The sequence below is a fragment of the Capra hircus genome, chromosome 19 (assembly GCF_001704415.2).
Source record: "Capra hircus breed San Clemente chromosome 19, ASM170441v1, whole genome shotgun sequence".
NCBI lineage: Eukaryota > Metazoa > Chordata > Mammalia > Artiodactyla > Bovidae > Capra > Capra hircus.
Window position 1 is genome coordinate 22,330,661 of NC_030826.1, and position 23,855 is coordinate 22,354,515.

General features: G+C 38.5%; 1 protein-coding gene across 2 annotated transcripts in view; it reads right to left on the reverse strand.

Annotated features, from left to right (window-relative positions):
• Window positions 1-16,539, reverse strand: part of YWHAE (tyrosine 3-monooxygenase/tryptophan 5-monooxygenase activation protein epsilon) — a 34,458-nt gene extending 17,919 nt beyond the window's left edge. Inside the window, exon 1 of one of the 2 annotated variants that reach the window (XM_018064382.1) lies at window positions 16,331-16,472. In XM_018064382.1, coding sequence (XP_017919871.1) covers window positions 16,331-16,394 — 64 coding nt within the window. In that variant the 5' untranslated portion in view covers window positions 16,395-16,472. Of the gene's footprint in view, window positions 1-16,330 lie in introns of both variants that reach the window. The other variant, XM_018064381.1, reaches the window with a different exon arrangement.

A 23,855-nucleotide genomic window follows, 5' to 3' on the forward strand; every position in this document is an offset into this window, starting at 1 on the left:
CCCCAAGATACATTAATATTTCTATTACACAGAGTACTTTTTTTCAAAAGAGAAAGATCTATTGTTAAATTAAAAGTAGCAGTGTAGGATCTGTACTTTTCAATATAATGCCACCATTTCCCCCTATTTAGCTTTTTTACTTTACCACACAATGACTATTATCTTACAGACACTTTACAAAATAAAAATCTGAAATAAGGAGAAAACAATAAAGAGAATCTCCAACAGAAAAAGCCATTCTTTACTAAATGAGAACAGCAAGAGGGAGAGAATAAATATTTCAAGTAATTTCCAAATTGCTGAGAAAAAGTTTTGTTTTGTTTGGCTGTGCCGCATGGTGTTTGATCTTAGTTCCCCCACCAGGGATCAAACCTACATTCCTGCTGTGTTAACCACTGGACCGCAAAGAAGCCCCCAGTGTCAAACAGTTTAAACAGTTTAAAACATTCTCATCTTATGATTATCAGGGAAAGGTAGGATATATGAAGATAAATGGCTCTTGTACCATACACAGGAAAAAAATGTGTGTCATCTGGGCTAAAAGAGGGAAAGAGAACACCAGCAAAGGAAAATCTGACGTCTGTGTTAGGGGGAGGGAGAAGTTCCCAAATGAAAAAGCAGAAAACCAGACTTGTATCAGCAACAGTATTTAGAGAGTAACTAGACTGAGGACAAAGAAAGAACTAAAAAGCCTAAGATGAAAGAGCTCTAGTTGGCCAAAGAGCTTAATGTGATGAATGTCTCCCTTAAAATCTCAACTTAGTTCTGAAGAGATATGGTTTAGAAATTAAGGAATGAAAAGAAGGAACTCCACCACAGACTCAGTTTGCACAAAAGGGGGGAGTGTTATACCCTTTAATTATTCATTCACATTGAGGCATGCCAAGAATGCAAAATGCTCTTCATATGACAGCATGTACGTACTTAACGTAACAGCCAAAGGATGATTTTATTCATCTTTAGAGAATCTGGCATATAATCTTGAGACAGATCAGCCTCCCCTAAGACTTTGGAAAGCAGAGAGGCCTGGATGTAATCTATTTAATATCTCAAAACTGAAAGTACAAAGAGAAAGTCAACATGTTTTCACACGAACTGCAACTGATAATTCTGTATTCCCAAAGGATAGAACAGGTGTGCTTGGGAACCAAATTATTCTCCAAGTCTCAGAGCCTTGACACAACAAAGGTTTCCTTCTCACTCAAATGTTTGGGCGAGGCCACCATCTTTAAGCTGTACCATTTGATACTTCAGGCTTCACTTCAGCCTTGGAACTTCAGTCCAAGAAGCAAGGGGAGAAACAGAAGAAATCAGGAAAGGGTTCGTCACTGCTTCTATACAGTGTGACAGACAAAAATTTCTGCTCACGTTTCACTGGCCAAAACAACTCACATGACCTCACTGCTGAAGTACAAGAGGCTGGAAGAAGCGGGGAGGGCACACCACAGGGACTCAATATAGCTTTAAAGAAAAAGCCAATGAAACCACACTAAGATTTTTTAAAAACTGTCAAATCAGACATTACTTATAAAAGCATAGATATGCATTGGAATTACAGGCAATTAATTAATGCAGATAACAAATTTTGCCTATGGTTAATGACAACAGAGACAACAACTTAAAATTTCCCAAGTTAAATTGTTACTGTATTTGATAAAAAGAAGTTTCAAGTGTGTTGGGAAAAAAATTTCCAAGGTACTAAATCTAAGAGGAATTTACCATATACTGCAGATCTTTAAGTAAGAGTCACAGAAAATGACCAATTTACATAAGAAGCAGTCTTTACTCAGATACTTCTGATCTCATGAAACCAATGACAGTATTTCTATAGAGTTACCTTTGTGAGAGGTTTCCCTGGTGGTCCAGTGGTTAAGAATCATCTTGCAATGCAAGGGACACAGGTTCAATCCCTGGCCTGGGAAAATCCAACATGCTCAGAACCCACTAAGCTCGTGTGTCACAACTACTAAGTCCAGGTGCTACAACTACTGAAGCCTGTTTGCCCAGAGCCTGTGCTCCACAAAAGAAGCTACTACAATGAAAAGAGTAGCCCCCACTCTCCACAACTAAAGAAAGCTTGCATTCAGCAACAAAGACCCACCACAGCCAAAAACATAAATCTATTTTTTAAAGGAAGTTATTTATGTGAATGTCCAGGTATTATGCTGTTTTCAGATGATCTGATGGACTCATAACTTCTGTGAAGTTTCTATGATTCATTTCTTGGTAGCAATGACCATTAATATTTAGGAATATACAGACAGAGCTAAATTTTTTCTAAAACTATCCTTTTCCTGTGTCACAGTGACAAATATACTACTGGCACCAACAATTATGTACCATAGAGCATAGAAAAGAAATTTGACTTGGGTAATTTTAAGGACAGGTATTATCAGCTAACCATCAAACAAATTCAGTATTATCCCTAGGGAACATGGTTTTTGACAGAGCTATATTTTCATAAACCCATCAGATTAAGCTGGTTGCAAAATTTATTCTCAGGAAAAAAAAAAAAAAATATATATCCTCAGAAAGCAAAAGTGACTTATATTGGCAATTGAACATTAAAATCCCTGCTGAATTTGACAATTTAGTTTTACCACTAATAATTCAGCTACGTCACAAAGTCTGTGATACATCACTTTAAAAGGTTTTTTGCACTTTTATGTGTGCTTCCAAATCACTAAAGAGTTCTATGTGGTGCCAAAACACAACTTAAGATTTTACATTACTCAAAATAGTAACTCAGTCCACTGAAAAATTCTTAACTGGGAACTCCCTGGCAGTCCAGCGGTTAGGACTCCATGCTTTAACTGTCAAGGGGCTGGGTTTGATCTCTGGTTGGGAAACTAAGATCACAAACTACATGTTGCAGGAAAAAAAAATCTTTTTAATTCCAATAGTTAATGTGGAAAAGATCTAAAAACACAACAAGAAGCTAATGTGTGTAGTTTTAGGAGTCTTCTTCTATCACTGACATGTTCCTAGAGAAATAAAAAGCTACAGTAATCACTAGTTATCTTTCATTAAAACTGACCAAAATTATCGACAGTTATCTTACACGTATGAAGAAAAAAGTAATCTGAGTGAACAGTCTGGTCAAGATTTGGAAGCCAATCCTGGGATTTTTCTTTAAACAAAAGTTCAAATGGCTTAAAGCAGACAGAATTAAAAATGTGACATCTACAAGTTCATTTTGTGTTAAGTACCAAGAAACAAGCAGGATGCTGAAAACAAAATAGGGGGTCTGGGAATACTCTCAAAGGGGTCTTATTTTATTCTAGTTATCATTTTCAATATTCTTGTCATAGCTACATATAACTTTGACCTACGTCACTCAACCTTTATGAACCTGTTTCCTCACCTACAATTTGGAAGATAGCCACCACTTACTGGGTTATGAGGGTTAAAACGAGATTGCATCATTAACTCCCTGGCACCTAATAGGTAGGAACTCAGTAACATGTTAAAATCCTTTTCTTTGTTTGCCTCTTGTAAGATTTAAAAACAAAAAGGAATCCAGGAAGATGTAAGCACTTGGAGTGTTGACAAAGCACTTGACACAGTAATGAGCTAAATAAAGAACACAGAACTTAAGTCTTAACGGCATCTAGAATGGAGAATCCTTTCCAAATGGTTTTCAATTTACTTCACTCAGATCCACCAGAGGAATCACTATCTCCATAAACAATAAGACTTTAAACTTCAAATGACTCCTCAATCCATGGGCTGCAGAATGTATGTTGTGTCAGCAGGCATGAAAACACTGTTAATTTCAGACTGCATCTCCATCAGAGCTCTTGGGGGACCAGGTGCATTGTCAATGAGCAGCAATTATGTTGAAAGGAATCTTTTTCTTAAGCAGTAGGTCTCAACAGTGGGCTTAAAATATTCAATAAAGCATGTCGTAAATAGACATGCTAAACATCCAGACTTTTTTGTTCCATTTATAGAGTGCAGGCAGAGTAGATTTAGCATAATTTTTACAGGCCCTAGGATTTTCAGAAATCAAGAAATGAGCACTGGCTTCAACTTCAAATCACCAGCTGCATTTGTCCCTAATAAGCATATCAGCCTGTCCTTTGAAGTCAGGCACTGACTTCTCTCTCTTTCCAGTAGAAGGCTATGAGACATGTTTGACACTGGTCTTCAAAGTTCTTCCATGGTAATTCAGTAACAACTGCCCACAGAGGTAGTTAGCCTGATAATACATCTTTATTGGCTATCAGCTGGCCCTCAAGTTCCAACTGATGTTTCCTTCACCAACAAAGTAAATCACTGACTCCTAAATCTTTTGTTTCAGGGTCCACTTCTTGAGAAACTCAAACTAAGAAGCTGCAGTTGAAGAACATCATCTATAATCCTTGATACAGGAAGTGCAGTCTGCAGACAAGTAACATCAGACATCGGCTGGCTTATGAAAAAGCAGAATCCCATCCACCATCACAACCCTCTGGCTATCATCTCTACTTAAAGAAGACCTCTGGGTGATTTGTGTACCAATTAATGTAAAATTCAATGGTCTATAAGGATTACTCTTTCAAATTTGCAGAGACCTACTTTATGACTGCATAATGCATTTTTATAAATGTTTTATTTGTGCTTGAAAATAATGGGTATTTTCTTACAGCTGGGTATGTATTTTATGTCCTTTCATTCAAGCTTGTTAATTGTGTTCAAAGCTTCTACATTTGTTTTTGTCTGCCTGACTTACCATTTACTAAGAGATGTTTACTGAAACCTCCCAATACACTAATAGGTTTGTCAACTTCTTCCCATAGTTCTGTCAATTTTTACTATATACACTTTGGAGCATTACGTGCATTGTTTTATACTCTTGCTGAATTAAACTTTCTATCATTACAAAAAATACACACAGAACTTAAATCTAGTAAGTAAAGCCTCTCGTATAATCTGGCTTCATTTTTTTTTCTTTCTGGCCCAGACATTTCCATTGTTAGGTCTTATATGCTTCACCCCATATCGTACCTTTGATGATACATCTGAAGCAATCCCCCTCTCCCACCATCCAAATCTTATCCACCCCAATGAGTACCTCATCTATTAAAACTAGAAAACTAAAAGTGAAAGTAAAGTTGTGTCCGACTCTATGCAACCCTATGGACTGTAGCCCACCAGACTCCTTCATCTATAGAATTTTCCAGGCAAGAGTACTGGAGTGGGTTGCCATTTCCTTCTCCAGGACGAAAACTAAACTCCTAGTAAACTCCTTTATATTAGGTGTCATAAATTATTTTATCATTCACAAGGGCGAACATTCCTAAGAAATGTTAAATAAATACCTACTGATTAAAAAGTACAATGAAAGAAAAAAAAGTACAAGAATGGTATATAGGAGAAATCTTTAGGAATGACTGTGAAGAGGAAGAAGTGAACTCCTAATCCTATCAACTAATCAAAACATAGTATGAAAATACAGAGGCAGATACAGGGGAAAGTGACAGAAATCAATAAACTACATTAAATTATGGGGAAAAAATAGTCAGAGGTCCATCCATAAGGTATGCAGTGCCACTCAAAAATAAGAATTGACAATTTTTTTTAAAACTAGACAAAAAACTATGCAGTATTACCACAGAAATTTCTCATATTCTCAAACTCAGGGTATATATATACAATATGTATAATATAATACTTAATAATTAAATATTAATACAATTATAATCATTTATAATATTTAACTCTGGACAAATGGCTGAGAAAGCCTCTGAGAAGTGAGCTCTACAAAGTCATCTAGTCAAATCCAACTATATACCTGAAGTCTGTATTACAGCTAAGTACCCATCAAATGCCTTTAATTTTTAACTTTTTTAAATTATGAAAGTTCACGGGAGACTAGGAAAAAAGAGGACACGCTTACATATACTTCCATTATATATCAAATGCTGTAAGAAGCATTCTCAGTGACTCTAATTCAGCAACATGTTTGAAAAATGATCTCTTCCAGAGGTTCTCAACCCTGGCTGTACAGTAAAATCTCTTAGAAATGTTTCCTTCCATAAAGGTAGACTGACAAAGGTGAACAAATGAGAAATTTTAAAATTTTCATGTTAGACTGGTTGAAATGGTCCAATTTTTATTTTAAAAACTTTTTTTATATTCAAAATGTTTTGTTGAGGGAAAAAGGTACATGGCTGAATAACATACGTAATAACTTTTCAATGACAGAATGTAGCATATTATGTATATATACTATAAATACATGTTTTAGGAAACTTTTTACACATCTCTGAAACCCAGATTTTTCTTAATCAATAGTATGTCATGATGTAGTTAGCATCTTTATTACTTTATGGAAATAAAGTAATACATCTTTTACAGTTGTAAAAGATAAAGGAAGAAAGACCGTATTAACAGTATATATTAACTGTTGGAAAGAGGAAAAACTGACTTGACTTAGCAACTGGTCTAAACCCAAGGTCAAAAGACCCACCTGAAAAGCCATCAACCAAAAAAACACATGAAGAGAAACGTTGTATCATTAAGTTCCTAGAGCTTCCAAGCTTTAGTCTCATATCAAGAATTTATAAACAGTAGTATTTTTTCATGCTCAACACTGTTTAATTTCTTGATTCCTTGATTAAATAAAATACCATGCGAACATACTCAATGGCCATATGAAAAAGCTAGGGATTGACGAATTAAGCACTAATTAAGACTCCAAAGCTAGAAAGAAACAAAGGCTCTCACAATGGGTAATGAGAAAGGAGACACTTCTTTAAAATATAAAACAGTAAGAAAAATTCCAAATTAATAAATGGAATTCTACTGATTACACTTAAGGAATCATACTATATAATCTAATAAACCCAAACAGTTTCTTACAACTGAATTTTACTGTGCAGTGAAACACTGAGACCAATTCTTGTCTGGAAAGAACAATGAGGGTAGAGTCTGTCTAGATTCTCTTTATCCTTGACAACTAGCAAAAAAAAGATGAAATTCCATTAATGTTATTTGCGGGGAAATGCAGGATTTTATACACCTCTTCTCCAAAATGATCAAAATACCCAGAGTCCCTCTGTTGCATAGTTCCTAGAGAACTATGTGACAGAGCTGCATTGAAAGAACTGCAAATGCAACAAATCTGAATCCATTATCCTGAGGAAAAAACAGACCTAGAAAGGGGAAATAGGTAAAATCAGTTAAAGTAAAAAAAGCAAAACCAATCTGAGGGAAAATATTCACAGACACTCCCTCACTAATCCTGGTGCTTCCTTAAAAGTTGATGTCACTTGGGGTATATTGAGGCCTCACCTTGCAAGCCTTCCAACCACCACTCACACTATGCTAAATTATATAAAATAAATATAATTAAGTGAACCAGTAGCTCAGCTGATTGGAGTAAAACCGAAAGTTACAGACACAATCTCCAGCTGAAATTAATTTGTTTCATAGCTACTTTCGTCTCTCTCCACTAGAAAATATACTCAAACCTACATACTATACTCTTCTGTCTTCTTCCTATATGAAAGGTAACAGAATTAAGCCAAAAGACTGTTCAAAGCAACCTCTGAGTCATCAAATTAAAATGTAAAGAACAAAATAGAGCAGCTGGCTTGAACTAATGTTTACATACCTATAAATATGAAAGTGAGTGGAATATCAGCTTGGAAATGAAAAGACTAGCTGAATCTCAGTGATCCCCTACTGCTGTCACTTTTCCTAAAGTTCTTAATCTTTATCTGTAAAATGGGTAGTACCTTCTCTGCAGTGTTGTTTTTGAGGACTGAAATAATGGTAAGCACCTGCAATAGCTGCCAATAAATCACAGATGGTATTAATATAGAATTTCACTATCACAGTCTACAAAAATAATTTTTGAGGAAAACTTTTGTTAATACCACTTGACTCTAGTTAATTAATGAAGAAAAAATGTAGCTTTCTACAAAAGTCTTTGATATGGGACAGGAACCAGAGCCAGATATAATGATGACTTACAATTATACCAAACACCAGCGTTGTTATTTACTAACTCAAATTAACTCTTAATTACACATGCTAACAGAAGAGTAATTCTAAAAAGCATTTATATAGGGACTTTCTCGGTTGTCCAGTGGTTAAGAATCTGCCTTGCAATGCAGGGACACAGGTTTGATGCCCGGTTGGGGAACTAAAATTCCACACATGCCACAGAGCAACTATGCCCATATGCCTTAACAACTGAAGCCACAACTACAGTCCTCTCACTCTGACCAAAGGTCCCGCATGACACAAAGATCCCATCCTGAGTGCTGCAACTAAGACCTGTCTCGGCCAAATAAATATTTAAAAAAATAAAAGCATTTATCCATTCACAGCAAAATAACCCCCTTGAAAGGACTTTTTGTCTATTTTGTTTACTGATGAATCCCAAGTGCCTAGTACATACTCTGAATACTAAGGCTTTTCAAAACACAATAATCTTGACACTCGAATGTGTACCATTTTTCTTATTCACGCACCAGCCTAAACAGAGAAGCCTCTCACTCTAAAATTAATTTTTACCTTCTCTTAAAAAAAGAGTAAAAAACTTTTAGCCTTGGGAATTCCCCCTTCACTGCCAAGGGCCTAGATTTGATCCTTGGTTGGGGAACTAAGATCTGATAAGCCATGCAACCGGTCCAGTAAGAAAAAACTTCCCCTTTAAAAAATTTTAAACATTCCTAATTAGTTTCTGGTAGGTAGATAAACAAGACATCCTTTTACAACGATTTTACAATTTTGACTGCAGAAAGGTTCTCTCTCCCATTACTCTCAATATTGATGAAGGGGGAAAAAATCCCTCTTACTCTACTCAGATTTCTCCTCTCAGAATTTAAGAAGATAATCCCCTCAGGCATACATAACATGTCTATCTGTAGCAGAACCAAAAAGATGAGGTGAAGAGGAGGTACAAACAGAAAAGACTGGGGAAGTAAATGACCAAAGGTACACATGGGAGGGGAGGAAAAAAAGAGCTCAACGTCTAAATCTTTCCATAACTTCTGCAAAATTTCACACAAATCTTAACTTTCATAGTAATGTATTTTTATTTTATTTGGCTGCCCCGGGTCTTAGATGTACCACGTAGGATCTTTAGTTGTGGCATGTGGGATTTAGTTCCCTGGCCAGGAACTGAACCAATGCCCCAAGCATGGGAGCTCAGGGTCTTAACTACTGGACCACCAGGAAGTTCCCAGCGTTAACTGAGGGGGGGTGGGGGAGGGAGGAGTCTACTCTGCATCAAAAAAATTTTGTAATAATACCTTTTGACAAACTTATAGAAGCAAAATCATAACTGTCCTACGTGATATTTTCATAGTCAAAGGGCATATGTTTTGAAATTTTCATGGTAATCCTATCAAAATGTTTACTAATTTATAATTTAACCCATTATGGGCAAAGTAATTAATCACACAAACTCTTAAACAGGACACATTTCTACAACACAAAGGAAGTCACAACAGCCATTCAAAGTCCTACTGTATCTTCAAATAGCTAGCCACCAAGGATTTAGTAGTATTAATTCATAGCTTTCTTTTATCAGAACCCATTCACTGCCCAAGGCTTACACTAAGCCTTTAGAATCACTTCTCATGAAACTGGTAATAATTTTTCCTAGTCAGTAACCTGAGATTGTTAACATACAAATATTTTTAACCCTGATCTATTTTTTCTTTAAACTATGGAACCTTTCATCCCAAACCCATACACAATAGTTATTGTATTTGCTAGGTAGATCAGTATATCCTCCTGGATATTAACCTGAAATTAATATCAAAGAACTGCCAGGAAGTCCCTCTTACTTCCCTGGCAGTCCATTGGTAAGGGGCACAGGTTCCATCTTTGGTTGGGTAATGATCGCGCATGCATGATAGGGCCAAAAAAGAACTACATGTCAGCTCATAATGGCCAAATAGCTTTATAGCGCTTGAGAATAAATTTGGACAACCTTCATCTTCTGGATATGTAATTTTACAGAAGAATTAAGATTAAGGATTTTATTTTGAAAACCTTTATACAAATATAACTTAGACACCAAATCCATGAGAATACAGTTGCTAAGTATAACTCAAGAAAGGTTATTCTCTAATACATATGTATGTAGTTCTGCAGCAAAAACATTTACATCATCTCTGACAATGGGTAATACAAAGTCATCATAATTAATACTACTACCTTATAATTATACACTGTAGTGGTTCAAACCCCCACAAGTTCGTAACACCCTGTAAATCAGCAAGCAAGGTAGACACTATTAATTTCCATTCTACAGATGGAGAATTCAGAATGATTCCAAGGCCTCTGCACTATACCACATGTGCCAAAGTACGAAAGTCGTAATTCTCATAGTAATGTGTCTCCTTGAAATTTTACACAGTTTAACAAACACATTTCATACTGCTTTAGCTAGATAAAATCCTGCCCTAATCACAAATCAATAAACGATCTACCCAGCTACTGTAATGGACCACTGGAGGAGGGACAATAAATTCAAGATTAAATTTCAAAAAAGATAAATCAGCATAATGATCATGCTTTCTAAACTATTCAGGATCTGGTGTTCTAAACATAACAGTCATGACAAGACTCAGGTGAAGACTTTAAAAATGTTATTTGGGCGACTTCCCTGGTAGTCCAGTGGCTAAGGCTCTAAGCTCCCAATGCTGAGGGCCTGGGTTTGATCCCTGGCCAAGGAACCAGATTCCACATGTTGCAGCTAGGAGTTCGCATGCTGTAACTAAAGATCCCCTCTTCCACAACTAAGACCTAGTACAAACAAATAAATCATTTTTTAAAAAATGTTATTTGGAGGAGAAAGTTCTGAACATAAGACAGACGCTGCTGCTAACACCTAAGGCAAGTATTTTTATACACAAGTCTAGCTCAGAGTAGACATATATAAAACCAACACACTTGGCTTTGACACTATCAGTCAAATTGACTAGTTGGTATGCCAGCAAGCTCTATTTTCAGCAACTACCATATCCATGACTTTTCTAGCTCCTATTTGGGGGAAAGGGGACTGAGAGGAAGAAAGCTTTCACTTTGCCTTTCATTTGTCAAATGTTCTGCCAAATGATAACTTCACTGGAAAGAAAACCAATATTACAGAGGTTCAGATCTAAGATCTTGGCGGTAGAGGGATGGACAAAGCTTCAGGAACTTTCTCAATGAGACAACTAGCAGCGCAGCAAGAAATGGTCTTAAGTAGGATGATCATGGTATTCCCAAGTGGCTCAGTGGTAAAGAATGCACTTGCCAAGGCAGGAGACACAAGAGATCCGGAGTTCAATCCCTGGGTAGGGAAGAAATCCTGAAGGAGGAATTAGCAACCCATTCTAGTGTTCTGGCCAAGAAAATCCCATAGACAGATAAGCCTGATGGGTTACAGTCCCTAGTATACCAAAAGAGTTGGACACAACTGAGCGCACACATGCATGCATACACACACACATATACACAAATGCACACAGGATGGTCATAGGTCAAGTTTGCAGCTCCAGACAACCCATTTCAGCACAATTATGAATTTGCATCCCTTCATTCTCAAGGTATGTTGATTTGGATTATAAATTACGATGACCCTTTTATTATTATGGCAGTTGTTATCACAACTTGGTAAACTTATATGAACTTCTGAAACTGTTCCTAGGAATGTGACACGCATGAATATTTCATGAGCTCAAATAGTAAAAGTTATTTGAACCAAGTTGTCAGCTTCGATGTATCAGTATGTAACTGCATCAAACTGTTAACTGACCATTTCAAAACAGTAAATACAGAATTTTGTTTCTGTTTCCCACTACCCCTTAACAGATTCTGTTTGAGAGCTAACTAAGCTACTATTTGGAACATTTGTGAATCATTTGCCAACCTCTCTACCCTGAGATTTCTGACTGTGTCATTAATTTAAGGGTTGCATCCATTACGACTAGGGTGAGGGGCAGACACCTTTTAAAAGTACTTTATAGAAATGCATGGCACTAAGCTATATCCCAGTACAGACACTGTGATAAACCAGAAAATTTTTAATACCAACACTTAAATTACCTACAATCTCTCACTGTAGCTTCATTCACTGTGCCTTGTTTTTGAAAGAAAACAAAAGGTTACAATGGATATTAGTCAAGTCACAGATAACAAGACATATTATGTGAAGTAACTGCTTAAAAAAAAGAATACTCCCTTCCCCCACAAGGCATCACCTGATTTAGTTTCACATAGGTCTTTTGTGAGTGGCTCAGGAGAAATAAGAGTACTGGCTGGTCTAAAGGTCAGACAGACACTTTGCTATACACTTGCCAACTAGTCATGAGATATAGAAAAAAAATTTTTTTTTAATCACTAAATCTCAAAATTCTCTTTCGTGGACATAAAATATAAATAACATTACCTACATCAGTATTACATGAATTACAAAATTTAAAATTTTAACCTTTATCCTATACCTGTCATTAATGTTTAAATACACACACTTTACTGATATATAAGGCTGAAAACTTCTGCAAAATAGGCCTTACAGACCTTCAAAGGAAAAAATAGGTGCTTTCAGATCAACTTCTTAAAGTATTTGAAACTGATTTGTAAAATTAGATACATTAATTTACTATGATAAAATCTCACTTGCTTTATCAGGTTAAAGTCAAGAAATTTTTAAAATATTTCATACTTCCTTGACCAACCTATTAAATAACTATGAAAAGACTGCTTGTTTGTATGGGCTTTCAGTGGGTTTGCTTGTACTAAAATCCAAAATTCGCTCAGTTTGTGTTCTTCCTCATACTAGAATTTAAATTGAGACCTTTTCATACAAAGGTGAAGAGAGTGCCTAGAAATGCCCACAGTAAGAATTTACCCTATCACCATCTCAAACTGCAAAGATTCATAATTTCATTCTATCCCATAGTTTTGTAAACAAAATAGACTGAAATAATGTCCAACGTGCACAATACTGTACACAAACAAAACTACATATAGTGTACGTGCACAGAAGTATCACAAAAGAGCAACTACTTTAAATACAAAGACCAAAAGTAGGAGGAATTTTCTAACTGCATTATCCAACTCTGTTTATGATTAGGTAGGAAGAAAAAACATATTCAATAAAGTTAGTTGAAACAGCAACAACAAAATACTTTTAGTCAAAGGATTGATAATTAGCCTGTGCTTTTAATCTCATTACTAAGTTAATTTAGCCACCCTTTTTCCCTAACAAGCTGGACATTAAGGAGTTGATTGAAAAACTGCACCCCACCCCTCAGAATAAGTCAGAGATGGGGGTCTGGTGTCTTAAAAGGGGTGCTCTCAAGCACTCAGAATAGATGCACTCCTGGTATTGCAGTCACAGACTGAATCAAACCTAACCCATCAAAATGTTACCCCTACCTCATGTGGAGCTAATCATCACAGGAGAAGTGAGGAAAGGACAAAGCCAGCAACTACCCTACAACCCAAATGTAGCTTATGCGGACCCCTCTATTCTCAAAAAATGTAAAAAGTACTCATTCCCCCACCACTATCCCTCATATGGTTCATTTACATGATGCAAAGTTAAGACTTCAGTAATGCTAAAAGATGACCCGCTTAATATGGCTATGAATGATATAAAAACTGTCCCTGACACTACTGTTGTTATGTAACAGAAGGCTAGATTTAATCTTGAAAGTCGACCGTCTCAGCCCCAAACTTCTGTATTTTTTCTGTCTTCGATTTCAAACTGTCCTTTTCCTGAAGGCAGCTTAGTTCGTCCTCCAGTACCATTAAATAAGTCTCTATCAATCGATTCCAATTCTCCAAAAAGTGTAGTGTTAGGTTCAACATAATGTGCAAAATAAAAACAAAGTACTGCAGAAACAAGAAGAAAAGCCAGTATTTATACCCAACTCCTCCAAACCAAATCATCAAATGTATTTTTCACCTTCCCCATACTTGATAAATTTTTTGATAACTAAAACCACGGAATCATTTTTTGTTACCACAAACAAAACTGAATTATTACACCCAATTAAGGAATGGACACAGGTACAGACTGATTCCTAATGACTGTCTTCCTCTTCCTTTCCAATGAAGCCCTTCCAATTTTGTGCCCAAAAATCAAAGGAGTTCCACTACCTGGTAGATCTTATATCCCACCTGCCCCTCACACCACCTTTTGATCCTGAAGGACACCTCTAACATTTAATCAACGTTAAGGATGTGGCTCTACAGTCCTGTGTTGAATAAGCAATTAAGCCTTTGGTCAAAAACGCTCAATACTCAATTCCAAAATATGATTTCACACTGAACTGTCACTTACTTGGAAGCTACCCAAACAGTTTTTAAAACAAGTTCTTAAAAAAAAAAAGTGTAGTGTTAGGTTCAACATAATGTGCAAAATAAAAACATAAAGTACTGCAGAAACAAGAAGATCACCTTTCTGGTGATCACAGCAGTTTTACTCAGAGACTAAATCCCTACAGAAGAGAAAACATTCCAATATAATTTCGAGTTTCTTCCCAAGGACAGTGATAGATTAAGAGGTGAACTTGTTTGGGGCAAGAGGAGAAGAAAAAAACTTTCATTACAAGTACACCTACAGCTGTTTTGACTTTTAAATACCGAAATAAAGACAAATCTGACCTTGAGCTGTACTTCCCCATCATATCCCCCTACGACTCCTAACAAGAATCTTGTTCAATACAAAGAGCAATTTAAGGATTTATGAAACGAAATTTAGAGATCTTTACTAAATTTTGAGTTCGAGCTCTTTCCTCCTAATTTTCAAATTCCCGAATCCTAATGAATGACACACATGGACTAGCCCTGAGGCTATTCACGTGACCAAAGGCATTCAAGTAAAGTCCCCACGCCAGCATTTTGAAGTGGCTTAATTCAAGATCAATGACACCTGAATCCAGCCATATCTCATCCCACAACAGCATTAAAAACATAAAAACCATATATATGATTTTTTTGTTTTGATAATGCTAGTTTAACGGATGTGGAGTCAATTCAAGTAACCAGGTCCAAAATGGGGGGAGGGGGACCCAAGTCGGGAGGGGCAATTTAAAAAAGCAGCAGTTTGGGACTGACCGAACAGACACAAGGGCCATCTCAATAAAGTTCTGAAAAATGACTATGGCACCTTTAAAAACAAAGGAACAATGAAAGGAGAAAAATTGTTCAAATCTGTACATAAAACCGTTTATTAAAACTGGAGGGAACAAAACAGGATCTGCCGAGATCCCTTACGTTCTTAATAGAAAAACCCAAGTCGCTGCTGAGTACCTTGGGACTGGTAAAGATCCCCAACGAAGGAAGAACACACATTCTAAGCCAGGGGAGTCAACCGAAATAGCCACTAAACGTTATTTGAAAACACTTTATTTTTCACCAGGTCATTCCATTTGTCATAATGCTGCGTATGAACAGGAAAGTCACCATTTTTAAATACCGGTGGACTGAGGCACAGGCATGGGAAAGGCACCGAGAGCGAGCCAGGGGCTCCTTGTTTCCTGTTCCACGTTCTACAGTTTACGGAAAATGCTAACAGAAACTTCGAGCTCTCCGGGCTAAGTCTGAGGAGAAGGAGCGTGAGGGACGTTTCTCTAGAGCTCCCTAGAAAAAAGCGAGATTGAACGGGAAACCTAAAAAACGCCACTACAAGGTGTGCCGGCCTAAGGGAAGGAAATCCGATCGTAGCATCTCAGCTGGCCTCCGCCCAAGGATGAACTGCAGTGATTCCCACTCTCTCCCTCCTCCCCCGACCCCCGGCTAAGGCTGCCCCCCACCACAAGCCCGGAGAAGCCCTCGGCTCGTAAGGGTCCTCCTTTGTGAGACTCCACAGCCGCCGCCCCACATTGGGCCTCCGGGGAAAAGCCACCGCCCCCACCCGCCATATTTCCCTGAAAGGCGCCCGCGCTCCAGCTCCCGGTTGCCACTCTCCCCCATGTGGCGGGTGTTTCTTCCTTCATCACGCCACCCAATTGTTCACCACGTCCCAAAACCGGCCCAGAAGCTCCCCTGGGGATTGCTCGCCCGGAGACAGCACCCGCCATCTCCTCCCCCTCCCCCGCCCCAGGACTCGCCCTCCCCCCAGCCGCCATTTTACAACCAACTCCTCCACCCCATGGCCTTGGCCTCCTAACTCTCCTGTGTTTGCAGATGGGGACGCCCAAGGGGTCAAATTCCTGGGCCTGGAGCTTCCTACCGCTCTGGGAGCCCACAGGCTATTTCCTGCTTCCCGAATCCACGTCCCCGGGCCGGTCTCGGCGATGATGCCGCCATTTTGTCTCCCGCTCCCGGCCTCTGTGGGCGGCGGCAGAGGGTCCGAGAATTCCAGCCCCCCGTTGCCCCCCCAACTCACCGTCGTATCGCTCAGCCTGCTCGGCCAGCTTCGCCTGGTACACCAGATCCTCCCGATCATCCATAGCGGCAGCGGCTCCGGCAGGGTCTGCGCAACGGATGGAAGCGGATAGCGTCTCCGACTCTCAGCCTCTCGCTCCGCGTCCGGGCAGGAAAAATGGCGGCGCCTCAATCCGGGACTTCCGCCTGCGCACGCGGACAACTGCTCAGCTCTATGGCAACCGCTCCCTGGCAACTGGCGCGGGGGGCGGGTCCGGGTGCTCCGCGCCCGAGGACGTTGGAAACAGCTAGCCGCCCCTCCTCCGAGAGCTCAGCGGCCGCTTGAGGCGGGAACTGCTTCTGCGGGGAGGGAGAGCGCCCCGAGGGAACGAGGGAGGCCAGGTGAGGCCGGCCTGGACCGCTTCAGAAGACGGTGAGCGGCAGAGCCTGGACTGCGGGCAGAGAAACCAGAGGCTGTGAAGGTTTTTGTAATGACAAGCCATCCTCTCTGAAACTGACTCCTGTTTCCTCAGCCAAGCTCAGTCCTGGGCCTCATTCAGGGCCCTGCTGTAGCTGATAAGGGAAGGTCCAGTTTTCACACTTCACCTTCGCACTTTGCAGTCTTTTTCTGTTCCTCTCCCTTGGCCTTTTTTCCCCCATAGGCCCACCATGGGGTAGGAACAGAGAAGTTCTTAGAAAAGTCTGGTCGGGAGTCCAAGGTGCAGAAGAGTAGGGCCGAGATCAGAATGAGATCCAGAAGGCAGGAATGGGAAAGAATCCATTGGTCTGTACTGCTTCCCAGTGGATTCCTAGCACCTTGTACTGAATACAGTATGCGGTATGTTGCAATTGACTAAAGCTCAGGTAATCAGAACGTAAAATGTGTGGTAAGGTCTGCAATAAATGTAGAATAAGGAGACTTCCCTGGTGGTCCAGTGGCTAAGACTCCACACTTCCTGTGCAGGGACCCCGTGTTCCATCCCTAGTCAGGGACCTAGATCCCACATAGGACAATTAAGATCCGTGGCAGCCAAATATGTTAAAAAAAAATTTTTTTTAATTGTGGAATGAAAAGGTTGGAACTAAATTATGAAGAACCTTGGATGGCAAGCTGAAAGGTTTGCACTCCAGTGGGCACAAGGAAGCTATTTTTTGATGATTTTGCATGGAGGATGACACCGTCATAATTATTTTTTAAGATGATTATTAAATATTGTATAGCAGTGATTAAAGAACAGGATAAATTATCAGGCTATTACATTAATACCACTGAAAGGTCATAGATGATAGCAGTGAAAATGGGAAGGAAAGGACAAATAGGAATAGTACTTCAGAGGGAAACCACAGGAGTTTGTAGCTAATCAGATGTGAAGATATTAGGAAGGGAAAAATATTAAAATTAACCTTCTACCTTCCCACCCTGAGTCATTGGGATAAGAAGTGGCAGTACCATTAACCAAAAAATAAGAGACTTAGACTTCTCTGGTGGTACAGTGGATAAGAATCCACCCACTGATGCAGGGGACAAAGGTTCAATCCCTGGTCTAGGAAGATTCCACATGCTACGGAGCAACTAAGCTCATGAGCCACAACTACTGAGCCCACGCTTTAGAGCTCATGATATGCAAGGAGAGAAGGCACCACAATGTGAAGATGGTATATCAAAACAAAGAGTAGCCCCCTACTTGCCCCAACTAGAGAAAGGCCTCGAACAGCAATGAAGACCCAGCTCAACCAAAAAAAAAAAAAAAAAGGAATGCTAGGAAAATTTACTGATAGAATGCAGAGGAAGACAAGTTCCTTTTATTACATGTTGGTTCTGAGGTTTTCAAATATCACTCAAGTAGAAATAACAGGCATGGAATTGGAAAGGGGGACTGGCATTTCAAGCTGGAGGAAGGCTACAGATGGAAGCAGCTAGAGAATGTGTGGAGGAGGAACAGGACAAGCAAAACCTTGAAGAATGCTTGCTTTTAAGTGATAGAAGAAATCAGAAGCCAGCGAAGTTCAGCTCCTTAAGCACCTTCACTTTTGTCTTATAAAATGTCAACAGTAAATGATTAAGGGTCAAAAGATCTGGACTCTAGCCCTAATTCTATAACTAAATAGATATGTGACCATCAAAAAGTTATTTCCACCTCTGAGCTTTATATCAATCTACAAAGTTAACTGGAGACCTTATGTTAGGCTACAAAACAAGTCTTAACATTTAAAAGACTGAAACCATACAAAGTCTCATATTGAAACTAGAAATCAAAAAGAGAAGGAAAACCAGGAAAATTTCAAAGATGTACAGAAATTAAATAACATTCTGTTAACTAACTGATGGGCCGAAAAAGAAATCACAAGGAAAATTAGAAAATACCTTGAAATGAATAAAAATGAAAATACAATATACCAAAAAGTATGAAATGCAGCAAAAATTGTGCGAAGATGGAAATTTATAGCTGTAAATGTCTAACTTAGAAAGAAGGATCTATAAATGAAATGGGAGCACTGAACGTGAAATAGAAAAGTGAAACTAGATAAAAGTTAATCACATAGTCCAGTTGCTAGTTTATGTTTTCCAATTTCTTTTTATGTTGTCAAGCCTTTATCAAGTGAAGAAAAGCTTTTGTGTATATACATATATAAGTATTATGTAAAAAATACATATTTTAGAAAATTTATGTATTTTTGCCTAGCTAAAAAATTCAGGACATTTTTATTCCACTTGTCTCACCATAAATAGAATGCTAGATTTCTAATTTTAAAAATAGATATGCAACAAGCAACAAAGGATTACTGAATAGCACAGGGAACTATAGTCAGTATCTTGTAATAACCTATAATGGAAAATAATCTGAAAAATAATGTGTATAACTGGATCACTTTGCTGTGCACCTGAAACATTGTAAGTCAACAATACTTCAATAAAATAAAGAAAAAAAGATCTAAAAGAAATGAAAGATGTCACTTAATAGGTAGCCTGAGTCATTGGTCCTACATTCACATACTTCAAAGCTTTATTAAAAATATCTGGATCCCCATGAAGCCCTGCTGTACCCCAGTTTACCAGGAGATCTGGGTAGGAATGGAGTTGATGGGCTTCATCATTTATAAAATCAGGAGTACTGATAAAGCTTTGAAATCTTCTAGTTCAGCGCCTACTCATGGTCATCTTTAACCAGCTTTACTTGGAAAGAACATCAGTCTGGTTGTAGATTTTAGCAAGCTGCGTCAAATGGGAACCTGTGCTGTCCTGCCGGCATGAATAAAGGCACCTGTGAGATGCACACTGCCTGCACCCGTGTTCCTGCCTTAGCCCCGTGCCCATCGTGCTCTGAACACACCTTTGTGATGCAGCAGGTCTCACTGAGCCATCCCATCCTTAGGGAACCTGAGGGATTGAGAAGTAAATATCTCAATTAGCAGGCAGGAGTTAGGGATCAGATCCAGGCACTCTGGTGTTCAATAAATATGCTAAAGGTGGGGGATAAATGGGAATTTCGATTTGGAATTTATAGATACTACTATATGCAAAAACAAGGACCTACTGTATAGCACTGAGAACTATATTTAATATCTCGTAATAACCTATAATGGAAGAGTCTGAATATATATTAAAGTTATATATATATATATATAATTGCTTTGGCTTTGCTGTACAGCTGAAATATTGCACATCAATTATACTTCAGTTAAAAATATATTTGTTGCAACTTCCCTGGTGGTCCAGTGGTTAAGACTGCCTGCTCCCAATGCAGAGGGCATGGGCTCAATCCCTGGTCAGGTAACTAAGGTCCCGCATACCACACAGTGCAGCATATGTGCATGAAAGTGACCTAAATAAATGGAAGACAATCTGTGTTCCTGGATCAGAAGATAACCGTATTGTTCAGATAACATTACTACACAAAGTGATCTACAGGGTCAATGCAATCTCTATCAAAATCCCAATGGCATTTTTTGCAGAAATGAAGTGAAACAGCTGGATTTGCTGACCTTTAGAAATCTCTCCACGGGCTTCTCTGGTGGCTCAGTGATAGAGAACTCACCTACCAATTTAGGAGAAGCAAGTTCGATCCCTGGGTCAGGAAGATTGCCTGGAGAAAGAAATGTCAACCCACTTCAGTATTCTTGCTTGGGAAATCCCATGGGCAGAAGAGCCTGGTGGACTACAGTCCATGGGGTTGCAGAAGAGTTGGATACTACTTAGGACTATACAACAAGAAATCACTCCCAGACACGTCAGAGCAGCTAAGGTGATGGGCTCTTCTTCCTTGGGTTCCACAGCTCCGTATCACCTGTGCAATGGGAATAGATTACTCAACTTCTTGACACCTCAGTTTTATCCCCTGTAAAATGGCAATGGTATTTCCTTCACACTAATAAGAACCAAGTGGGAGATTGGAAGAAAGAAAAATGATACTCAATGAATGTTAGCTATATTTATTAATGTTTCTATGGTTCAACCTTGAGTGAGAACCAGAAGTTAGTGTCATAAAATACAAGTGAAAAGAGTTCAAAAATAAGGGGTGGTGGTAAAATGAAATTTTGCAAAGACATCAAGATTAGCACTGAGAAAAAGCCACTGGATATAGGAATGAGGTCATTACTGACCTTCATTCAAGAACAGTTTCAAAAGGGTGTTGGAAGCCAGACTGCATTTGGTTGAAGTACAAAGACAATAAAGTGGAAGCTGTAAGTGTAGGGTTCTCTTGAGAATAACTGTGAAAGGGTACAAGGTGATTATTTAATTGAGGTGATGACCCCAATAGGGGTGGCCAAATAACTGATTGAGTAGGTTCCAGGTTTGCAAAACTCACCCCACCTTACAAAGCCATCTGTGCTGCCAAGTTGACCACAGAACACGCCGAGATTAGGAGTAACATTTTTTTAACCACTGGGTCTTCTCCCTTGAACACTGTTTCCCACGACTGACTAAAGTCTATATGAAGGTGACACTTCCAAAACTGCTGAAAAGGCAGAAATCTTAAACCTTAGATCGATTCTCTGATCACACTGCCTGTTCTCTCAACTAACAGAACTAAAAGGGACAGAAACTGTTGACAGGGCAACAAAAATATAAAGAGAAACACTTCTGATATAGCACCTGGGATTATAAACAGATAAAAAAAAATCATGGTTCTCTACTGAGGGTGGCCCCCAAGGTATGGCACTGCACTTCTCACGCTGCTGTGGCGATGGGCACTCACCAACATCACCAGGTCAATCGATCACACCCCTAAATAGAAGTCTCCCAACTTTATTGAAAAGTCTGCTTTAATAGAAACAAGATCTGTGGTAGTGTACTAACCACCACAAGAAGGAAATGAGACGTTAAAAAATATGATTAGTCATTGCCTCCAGAAGCTTGAAGTTTAGCACTTCTTTTCTTTTTAAAGGTATGGTGTTTTTATTTGTAAAAATAAGTTACTTTTATTTTATACTTTTTTTACTTTAATTTTTACCATATACATACACACACACATATATATAATCTTTACATTTTGATATAATAAATAGAATCAACTTTACAGTTTAAATCCGATGAAAAATTCTCACAATATATGGTTAAGTATAAAAACCAAGAAATACAACCACATATTTAGTATTATTGCGTTAGTAAAAATACAGTCATACATGGAACAAAGATTAGAAAAATACATTAAAAGAATGCTAAAATAAACTTTGTTTAGGGATTACAGATGATTTATTTTTAGCTTATTTTCAAAACTTCTTGAATTATGTATTACTTTTACAGGCTAAAAAAGGTGAACTAAAAGAAATAAAAATAATTTACTGCTACAATATTGTTAGGCAGACTGCTTTTTCCCCTTAATATATCATGGCCATCTTTACAATAGTATCTATGAAGATACCTTATTCTTTTTAATAGCTTTATGATAGTCTCTTAAATCAGTGTTACATCATTTAACCAATCCTATATTGATTAACATTAAACCTCTTTAAAATATTTTGTTTCTACAAATAATACGCAAATCCCTATCTTTACACATATACAAGGATATTTCTAGAAGGGAAATAATTAAGTCAAAGAGTATGCACACTTTTTTGGTAAATTTTATACCGATTTATACAAACAGAAAAGGGTACAAAATTTAAGTGCACAACTGAATGATATTTCACCAAATGAAAGTAACTCACATAAACTGCATCCCATTCCAGAAGCAGAATATTGGTTAAGGCCCAGAAGTCTCCTGTGTATGCACACTTTTTATAATTTTTACAGTTGTTGTAAAATTGCTTTTCGAAAATGTTAAATGAATCTACACATACCCCAATAGTATTTGAGACTGCCTGGTTCTTACATCCTCTCCAACAGAGGATTTATCATACTTGAAATTTTTGATAGTTTGGTAGGTGAGATGAGAATTATGTCTCATTAACTTGCCTTTTTGGGGTTTTAATGAGGTGGAGGATTTTGTGTTTTTCTATAAATCGTCTATTACCTTGTTCATTTTTCTATTAGTTGTCTATTTCTTATTGTGTACAGGAATTCTTTATTTTATAGATGCTACCCCCTTTGGTTCTTTTATATGATGCAAATATTTTCTCATTGTCATTTGTCCTTTATGCTGACTTTTAAACTGAAGAAGTTTCAAACTTCAAACACTTTGCTGTCACATCCTTCAGTCTTTTTCCTTCTGGGCCTCTCAGTTTTGCATCATGCTTTAATGGTCTTCTAGACATTCAACAGAACAAAACTATCCACCTGTTCTTTCTTCCTGTTCTATTATAATTTTGCTTTTAACATTTAGATCTTTAATATATTTAAAATTGTTTGTGTTGGAAACGTCAGTTCAGTTCAGTCGCTCAGTTGTGTCCGACTCTTTGCGACCCCAGGAATCGCAGCACGCCAGGCCTCCCTGTCCATCACCAACTCCCGGAGTTCACTCAGACTCACGTCCATCAAGTCAGTGATGCCAGCCAGCCATCTCATCCTCTGTCGTCCCCTTCTCCTCCTGCCCCCAATCCCTCCCAGCATCAAAGTCTTTTCCAATGAGTCAACTCTTCGCATGAGATGGCCAAAGTACTGGAGTTTCAGCTTTAGCATCATTCCTTCCAAAGAAATCCCAGGGCTGATCTCCTTCAGAATGGACTGGTTGGATCTCCTTGCAGTCCAAGGGACTCTCAAGAGTCTTCTCCAACACCACAGTTCAAAAGCATCAATTCTTCAGCGCTCAGCCTTCTTCACAGTCCAACTCTCACATCCATACATGACTACTGGAAAAACCATAGCCTTGACTAGACAGACCTTAGTCGGCAAAGTCATGTCTCTGCTTTTGAATATGCTATCTAGGTTGGTCATAACTTTTCTTCCAAGAAGTAAGCGTCTTTTAATTTCATGGCTGCAGTCACCATCTGCAGTGATTTTGGAGCCCCCAAAAATAAAGTCTGGCACTGTTTCCACTGTTTCCCCATCTATTTGCCATGAAGTGATGGGACCGGATGCCATGATCTTAGTTTTCTGAATGTTGAGCTTTAAGCCAACTTTTTCACTCTCCACTTTCACTTTCATCAAGAAGTTTTTTTTAGTTCCT